Genomic DNA, 9,915 nt, shown 5'->3' with positions numbered 1-9,915 from the left:
ACCTAGCTTGTTACAAATGTAATTAACACGAGGACCGATGAGGGGCTTGGTGAGATATCTGCAAGTTGATCACTCGACTTCACAAAATTGACAATCAATCTCAATGTGCTTGGTATTCTCATGAAATACTGAATTTGATGCATAATGCCGATAAAATACAGAGTGATAAAATTACAGTGTTGGAACTTCCCAAACCAAGCTTGCAAAGACTGTTTCAAACCATAGAGTGACTTATGTAATCAACATACAAGGCTACTAAACTCCCCTTGAGCAACAAAATTAGGTGGTTGCTCCATATATACTTCTTCACAATGCAATGGTCGTTGCAAGTGCTCAAAATCTAGTATAAAGTATATGGATCATGTTGGAATCAATAGACGAGTCGATATTAAACAAGTCACCGAAAAACTGGCTGAAACATGCTCATATGTCGGAGTATTAGATTTGATGGCTAAAAGTGGTCACAATCTAAGAAATAAAATTATATGGGTAGGGTCGGAATGATGTCATGACCCAACTAGAAAATAGAAATTATATAGGATAGTTCGAATTGATGGAACGACCCCATTGAAAAAAAGAAATAATATGGGTAGGGTCGAAATGATGGCACGGCCCAGCTGAAAAAGTAAAATTTATACGGGTAGGGTTGGAATGATGCACAACCCTACGCAAATCAGATTTGAGGAGTCACCGAAAAGACGAATGGAACTATGCAAATCAAATCCGAGGAGTCACTGAAAAGACACATGATGCTATGCAACTCAGATATGAGAAAATAGTTCAAAAAAGTCCACGGTACTACACAAATTAATTATGAAAAGTAGTCCGAAAAGATGCACGGTGCTACACAAATAAGATATGCAAAAAAAGGTAGTCACCAGAAGGATGGCATGGTGCTACACAAATTAAATATGAAAAAGTAGTCACTGGCACGGTGCTACACAAATTAAATATGAAAAAGTAGTCACCGGAATGATGACACGGTGCTACACAAATTAGATATAAGAAAGTAGTCACCGAAATAATGGCACGGTGCTACACAAATTAGATATGTGAAAATAGTTATCGGAAAGATACACGGTGACTGCTAACATAATCGTTGGCCAGACGGGCAGCATATATGGGTGCCACCCATCGGCAGCGGAAGCTCTTTGATTTTCTACCAAGATCGTAGAGGCTCTGATACCATGTGAGAAATATAGGAAAAGAATATTATTGAATTGTTGTTGTTTACATTATTACATTGAGACCCTATTTATAGACCCTAGAATACAATCCTTTAACAAGTAGGATACTATTTAGTATTCCTATTTCTATTTCTATTACTATTCCTTTTCTAATAGAATTGTATATACCTATTTCTATTCTAATAGGATTATATAAATCTATTCCTATTCTAATGGGATTGTATAAACCTATTCCTATTCTAACAACAACCAACATTATGTTTGTTGTCTCTAGTGCTTAACAAGTATCTGAAGCATCGTCAATATTTCTTGCCATAATAATTGGAATTTTACGTGTGTTACTTTATTAATCAAACAACAAATTGTTATTCATCTCAGAAGTAAATAAATTTATGCATAAAAAATACAAAGATACAATGGTTTTTAACTGGAATAATAAGTTACAATGATAACAAATTACAGAACTTGTTCCAAGTCACTAGCATGCCAGTATCGATCATCCATTCACACATATGTTACACATACAGGATTTATAGCAAAGACAAAATTGTAATAAAAATAGAATAGATGAATTGAAACGTAAAGGAACGCAAAACCTGTTGTTTGCAAACAGAACTAAAGAGGCAGAGGCGCAGAGCAGCCAAGGCATTCTTGGCACATAGGGAAATCAAGTTTTTCATTCTAAAGATTTTTTTATAAAAGAGATTCATAATCTAATAATTACTTTTATAATAAAAATAATGTCAGAAAGGGGAAATTATTCCAATTCTAAACTTTTTTGAAGGTGGTGTAACTGGTAAACTTGTTTTCATTTGACGAGTAGGTCACGGGTTCGAACTGTCACTACAACATCTTGTGGAAATAACATCTTGCAAAAATGCAAGATACGGTAGCGTACAATAGACCCTTGTGGTCCGGCTCTTCCACAGACCTCGTGCATAGTGGGAGCTTATAAGTGCATCGGCTGCCCTTCTTTAGATAAAATTGATTGTAAAAAAAAAAATTCAAGATAGGGAGGCAAGCGTAATATTGTAAACTACAAGGTAAGTCATTGTTACGAAGTCAAACCTGGACAAAGGTTCCTGAAATTAACCCTATTAGTTTTTATCTTATACTATTGTAATTAGTATGCACTTATTGATTTTATCCCTTTTTATTTGATAGGTTAAAAAAATGTCATAAAATATTTTATTGCATAATACATAAGCAAAGTTTAAAGATTATACAGTTTCTCACAAAGAAACACTACATAATCTGAATAAGCTAGCATATTAACAATATTGTACAAATGTGTACAAATCTTAAGTTGTTAGAAAGCACATTATTATTTCCTTAATTATATTTTCAAAATATCATTTCGCAGGTGTAACGACCCTCCTAGTCGTGTTGTGAATTTTTTCCATTTTAACCATTCTCGTAGCTTTTATTTGCAATTTATGACTTGCAGAGATGGGTGACACAATTCCCGAGATGATTGAACGAGTTTCAAAGGAAAAAGTTCATCCTGAGAGTACAAGTAAGATGCACGTGGTGAGTGTTCACATCTTGACACTTCGGAAAAGTTTTGGCCACATTCGAGGACGGATGTTATTTTAAGTGCGCCAGAATGTAATAACCTAAATTAAATTAAGGATTATTTGGTCTTTAACAAATAATAGGAAAGAAAGGAATTCAATGATATTTTTAAAAAAAAGAAAAACAAAAGAAAAGAAAATAAAAAGGGCAAATGCCTAATTCAATAAGGAAAAGAAGATCTAGCAACGTGCTGCAAAAATTAAAAAACGCAAAAGCAATCACACGAACAGAAAAGAGTAATGCATTAGAAGAAAAGAAAAGGAGAAAAATAAGAATTTTCTTCCCAAAGCATCAACGTAATGATCCTAAACTTTTCTTTGAGATTATTTCATGATTATGGGCGATTTTTGCAGTAGAAACATGGGGAAATTTTGAGAATTGAGAAACTATAACCCTAAGGTTCTTAAAGTAAGAATCTTGATTTGGGGGTCGAATAACGACTAGCTTCAGCTGAATTTTGATGTGTTAGTTCAATTCATTGTATGTCAACATAATTTGAAAAAAAAAACTCGAAGGACTCAAGGTAACTATTTAACATGATTTTCGAGTCAAAAATAAATATAGAAATATGGGTGTCATTTGATTCGTATCCTTGTGAGAATTATGTATTTGACAAATTTTGATCATTCGAAAGCATTACAGAAGGGCAAGTTCATAATTTGACACTTGAGCTTCAATTTAAGGCGAGTAGAGATTTCTAATTCTTTAAAAGTGGTAGTTTTAATGTATTAAAAGAAATTAAGGGTAATGGGTAATAACGGAGTCTTGTATAAATGAGATAACAAATATTTATGTGGGTATCATTGCCATGCTATGAAAAATTTACTCAAATTGATTATCTGTTGATATGTTTGAGACTTGTGAATTACGTGAACTTGATTGTGACTTTCATGATCCTTGCTTGTAGAATCGATAGATGAATTTATGCTATTTATATTTGCTCATACATATTCATACTACTCTTTTTGTTCTATGATGATTATTGGTGGATATTACCCATTGAGTTATTTGTGAAATTCATATTCTTATCATGCCGATGGGAAATGTAACTAGCAAGTGACATCATGCAAAGCCGATGGAAAATAGTTCCAGCGAGTAGTATTGTGCCGATGAAAAATCGTTCTAGTGAGTCTTATTATGCCGATTGGAAATGGTTTCGGCGAGTGTCATATCCTATCTAACCCCTAAGTTCTTTGTCTTACTTCTACCTCACCTAATTTGCTACAACCAACCTTCCACACCTCCTTACTAGCGCATTCTTGCACCTCCACTTCACATGCATAAACCATTTAGTCTCGCTTCCCTCATCTTGTCCCTGACCCCACTCCAATACAATGTGCGACATCATCGTCAATCTCCCTATACCCCTAGATTATGGACCCAAGATACTTGAAGTTTCCTCTCTTTGGTATGACTTGTGCATCGATCTACACTCTCACCCCCACCTCATGCATTATGCCACTGAATTTGCACTTCAAGTCCTAATAGCACCCATGCTGGCATACCTCTGTTAAAGGTTGACGGGATTCAATGAGAAATTAAAAAGATGCTTATCGTGGAAGAAGAGCCCAAGAACGAGTCCAACAATTGAAGAACATAATAGGCTAAATGATACACATATTTCATGATCCAAGTACAAGTCTAATAGGAGGAAGATAAGGACCACATGGAGCCCAAAATTAGGCCACATAAACCCCAAAAGGGGACTGAAAGTCAACCCCACATAGAATCAGGGGGGCTGAAAATCAAGGCTACAACAAGCTGAAATTCACGCCTAAACATGTTGAAAAGTGGCTTCAGTTATGATGCTCATTTGGCACTTACTTTCCTTATTTCTAGTAGGTAGTTTTGGGAAGAATTTTGGTATTATTTTTACTAGCTTTCCTAGTTTAAAGTTATCCTAGTTTGATTTTAGTATTTATTAGCGAGCAAATTATGCAAAGTGGCCACTCGGCACTTTGTGTTACCCCCAAATTAGCCTAACTTTCAAAAATTACTAAAATTAAGACAAATATGTTCTTTCTCTTCCTTGCAATTCAGACATTAATGGCTTCTTCTTTCTTTTTCCAATTTCGCCAGTAGTTGGGCTGCTTTTCTTCTTCATTATCTTCTTCTACTTCGTCTTCGCATCATCGATCTTCTTTCTCTTCTCCTTTTTTTAAAAAAATTGACTTATTGAAAAGGTGAATCGTTTCAGACGAATTATAAATCAAAAGACTCAAAACATCAAGAGTATTTCATATCTAACTTTTGGGACTGTGTAGACATGATTTTGAGTTGATCAGGATTGAATCGTCATTGTATACTTCATGTATAGCCAGTATATATTTCATGTATAGTTAAACTTTTTGAGTGTATCATAATGTATAGTCAGTGTATAGTTGATGTATAGGTAAGTTATATTGGATAGTGGTATATATTTTCTATGACTTTTGACAAGCTATATTGTATAGTCAGTGTCTATTTACTGTGATTTTTGGCTATTTTTTATGTAAATAAAACATGGCTATATTTGTCGTAAATTAATTACTTTATTGCATATTTGAAAGTAGCCCTTTATTGTTTTCATAAAAGTAGGAAACGAAAACCATGCTATTTAGGATAGGTCCCCCCGATATATAGGGGTTGTTTTTGTTATTTTTAAAAACAACATTATTATGAATATCATTTGAGAGGTTCTTTACACCTTTGTGTGTGGTAACTATGAATTTGTCTTATAACCTTGTAAGAACAATTCAATAAGAGATAACATTAATTCATAACTTGAAATTTTTGGTTTATATTAAAGTTAATTTAAGGGAAGTAATTCGCATTATACTAATTATTGTCTCTAATTTCTTTGAAATAGGATCTAGATCACCTTTTGATCGATGTTCTTGAATTGAATCTATTCGTATCATGACTAATTTTAATCCACTAAATTTGAAAACTAAGATCAATTAAGGTTCTTAGCAATTAATCTATAGTTAAATTCCATCTTTGATCTTTGTATTTTCACTTCCACATTGTTTTCTTGTTTCTTTCAAGTAACCCCATTCTTATCATGTACTCAATTTTAGTCCCTCTTAACCAGAAACTTTTAGACACTACAACATGTCGTTGACTCCACCGCTCGTCTCGTCAATCAATACTATGTCATCTGCAAATAACATACATCATGGCACCTCTCTTTGAATATGGCGTGTCAATTCATCCATCACTAAGGAAAAAAGAAACGGGCTAAGAGATGATCCCTGTTATAACCTCATCGTGAACAGGAAGTGTTCAGAGTCCCCTCACATTGCCCTAACCCGAGTTAACATCTTGGGTTTTCACAGCCATTTAGCTCATACCAAATACTTTTTCCCATTTCAACTCTTACAACATTTTTTTTTTGTGGATGATGAATTGGAAACTTACATCCCACAGGATGGTGGGCACACCCTCAAAAAGCCATACAGAATTACAAGTTTCCTTTAAAATCGATCATCTCTATGCTTTCCCCTACCAACTCTTGCTTACACCAAAAAAATAAAAAACTTAAGCATTTCATTTCTATCTTCTGAAAACTATCATTTTGTCCTTCAAAACACCTAGCATTCCTTTCTTTCCATAGAGTCCACCATATATAGGTTGGAATAGTCTTCCACCAGTCTTCACTTTTCCCTCTGTTGCCAATTCTTGTCCAGCTATTAAGGAGCTCCATGGTTGTCTTTGGCATCACCCAGCTAACCCCTAGTATACACAAACATATTCCACAATTTTGAAGTTGCTTTACAGTGAATGAACAAATGATTATTTACTTCTGCTTTCTGCTCACACATAAAGCATCTTGAGCAAAACTGCATCCCTCTTTTTTGTAATGCCTCATGTGTACAGCAAGTTTTTCTTATAACCAACCAGACAAAACATGCTACTTTTAATGGCTTCTTGTCTTCCACACTAGCTTCCAAGGCCATTTTTTAGTCACTGACTGGTTGACATTTATCCTCCAATAGTAGGATTTTTGACTGTGAACATTCCTTTGCTATGTAACTTCCAAATTGGTTTATCCTTTCTTTGAGATATGGTTGGAGGGGTGTTTAGCACCTCTAGTAGCCTGGCCACATCCTCAATTTCCCAGTCATTCCAAGCCCTCCTGAACACTAAGTTCCACCCTTGTTGGCTCCATACTTGAGCAACAGTAGCAGATCTTTGTAAGCTCAAGGTGTAGAAGTTTGGGAAGAAGTTCCTCAGGCTATCATCCCCTTTCCAGATTTCATTCCAGAAATCTGTTTTCAGACCATTGCCCACACTAATATAAATATTGTTATTGAACTTTGGCCACAACCTTCTGATGGTCTTCCACACACAACATCCAAACGACCCCATCACCTCCGCAGTAGTCCATTGGCTAAACAAGCCATATTTCCCTGCTATGAATCTTCTCCATAGGGCTCCATCTTCAGTACAAAATCTCCATAGCCATTTTTGTAGCAAGCAATTATTCTGGATGCTAAGATTTCTCATGCCAAGGCAACCTTGTTTTCTGCTCAAAGTGAGTGTCTCCAATTTCACCAGGTTGTAGCCTTTCTTTTCTTTGTTCCCTTTCCAAATGAAGGATCTTCTCATTCTATTGATTTTCTTCACAATGCTCTTGGGTATTGGAAATAGACTCATCATGTAGGTAGGTAACCCATCTAAAACTGACTTGATGAGAGTCAACCTACCCCCTAGTGATAGGTACTGACTTTGCCATCTTGAGAGTCTTTTCTCACATCTCTCCATCACCTCATTCCATACCTCCAACTCCTTGTTTTTGGCCCCCAGAGGCAAACCCAGGTACTTCGTGGGAAGAGAGGCTATCTGACATCCTAGATTCTCAGCTAGACTTTGTAGATTGTCTACCTGATTAATTGGGAAGAGGAAACTTTTCGACCAGTTAACTCTTACAACATTTGTTATGTTATTCATTTATGTAAGGATTAAACTACTGACTACCAATGATGAACAAGAAATTGGATGTCTAGCAGAGTAGCTACAAACTTTCGTTTTATTAGATTTTTCCAAGGCCTTGATAATTATCCCTTAGCCACCAGGATTCGTATCCATTGCCCATTGAAAAATTCTGATCACTTTATCAACTCGCATTCAAATACAAGTAGTTTCTGCTTCATTCAAATAGGAAGTAGGGGAGGACCCACATTCATTCTTCCAGATGCTCAAGCACCCATTAATCTCGACGTAAAATTGTTTATATATATAGTAATTTCTTCAAACTTTGAGTATATTAAATGTTCAGCACCCAGTGAACAAATCTTCAAATGGGTGCTTTGGTCTAGTGACTGATATGAAGGCCATGTCTTTAGGGAGGTCAGGGGTTTGATTCTCACTAATAACAATTATTTACACATTTTCTATTTGTCCTCTTCCCCTCCAATATAAACTCTCACATGTTCCTTCTCTTTTTTTATTTCTTTATATACTTAACTTTTAGTCTTAGTTTCTTTTACGTTTGATAAGTTTCTCGTGACATGACAAAATTAAAAAGTCATGTCCAATAAATTTTCTTATTTTTTTCTTGAGAAATTTTGGCTATTTGGTCAAGAAATCCTTTAAGCTAATTTTTTTCCCCTCAAAAATTGGTATTTTTTTTGTTTTTGTAACGGTAGTATTAATCTTATTTTTTCTCATTAATGTTTTAAATACTGCATTTAAATAATTATGCATTTATACTATATAATTAATAGTAATTTTATATTAAAAGAAGTGAGCACCCATAAGCCGAAAATCTTGGATCCACCATTGATGATAAGACGCCACAATGAAATACCTCCTTTGCCATGGCAGTTCGCATTATTGACGTATATAACAAAGGGCTTTTCTTTAACACATAGGTTGTGTTACTTATTCAGTGAAACATTGGACTGATGAAGTGTGCTGGCACCTGACTGGCCAAATTTGGAGGAGGAGCCAAGGAGCAATTGCGGGTAGTAACGCAGAAAAGGAGGTGAGAGAGTAGAGATGCAACAATGGGAGTGAGGAGTACAAAGTCTAACCCCTTTCTTTAAAACGAACAAAAGTGTTTTGGAGGCTTCCATATAAAAATAAAACATGTGGTGCAAATCAAAATCTAGAAATATGCGACCTTTTGATCTTAACCTATTTGACCACTACTCTAACATCATTGCATTGTCAAGTGGATTCGACATGTATTATAGGTAGACCTTTAAAAAGCGTTCAAGTACAAATATAAATAGTAAAAGTTTTCGATGAACTGAATTCGATTGAATCCCTTTTGATGAATGTAGGTAGTTCCTGGCTTTAAAATATTAACCTAAGGAAAATTTCCTCGCTTCTCTTAATCACAAATCTAAGCAAACATGGATATATGCAAAGGAAATTCCAAAATCTACAAGATAAAATTTCACAATGCTATCTGAGTTAAGAATGCAATAAGGAGAAAACCGAGAAAACACAATCTTAGAGTTATACATACATTATTTTAAAGTTAATATGGACACCAAAAATAACACCTTATGTCAGCTTATACGAATCCTCACAAAAAGAATTTAAATCAACATCGATGCGTAACACTACCTTTTCATACTATCAAGAAGAAAAAAGGTAAGGGGGGAAAGGCTTCATACCTGATAATTGACTTTAAAACGTCCAAGAAGCCGACAGAACTCATGATAATTATCATGACAAGCCAGACCTGTTCCAAGGAGGGGGATGGGGATTCATTTCATTACATCCTATGACAGAACATAGCAAATGTAACACTCTAAACCACCATCTGCTTGCTAAATCAGAAGGAATCAACTTATGTTCATGTTCCTTTCTCCCTCCCCCATCCCTTCATATTCAAAGATAGGAGAAAAATCAAGTAGGAAAAATATGTCATCAAACTCAAAAGACCTATCTGCGTAAGTAAGTGTACTGCATGGCTGCACCCATTGATAATTACAAGTAATAGATAAATACAGCAGCAAGATTGCATTAAAAATGAGACCTGCTACTTTATCAATGTTTTTAATACTTAAAATGGATCTTGTTAATTATAAGCTTTCATTTTAAGAGCTTTACCGGCAGACATTAGCAGTTGGTAATGGAAATACTTAAACAAGGTCAGTTTTTGGAGGCACAGATGGTGGGGCGAAGATACACCAAGTGTCACCAATTCTTTTGACTT

At 35.1% G+C, this 9,915-nt stretch overlaps 1 protein-coding gene across 1 annotated transcript in view; it reads right to left on the bottom strand.

The window, feature by feature from the left end:
• Positions 1-6,725: 6,725 nt before the first annotated feature.
• LOC125852870 (uncharacterized) overlaps positions 6,726-9,915 on the bottom strand; it is a 30,660-nt gene continuing 27,470 nt past the window's right edge. The window contains exons 9-10 of the mRNA XM_049532574.1: positions 9,371-9,438; positions 6,726-7,628 (exon numbers count right to left, since the gene is read on the bottom strand). Of these exons, the coding sequence (XP_049388531.1) occupies positions 6,726-7,628; positions 9,371-9,438 (971 nt within the window). The remainder of the gene's footprint in view (positions 7,629-9,370; positions 9,439-9,915) is intronic.

This window comes from Solanum stenotomum, chromosome 1, assembly GCF_019186545.1.
Source record: "Solanum stenotomum isolate F172 chromosome 1, ASM1918654v1, whole genome shotgun sequence".
NCBI classification, from domain to species: domain Eukaryota; kingdom Viridiplantae; phylum Streptophyta; class Magnoliopsida; order Solanales; family Solanaceae; genus Solanum; species Solanum stenotomum.
Note: the sequence above shows the minus strand (reverse complement) of the source record. Positions and strands in the feature narration are given on the sequence as shown.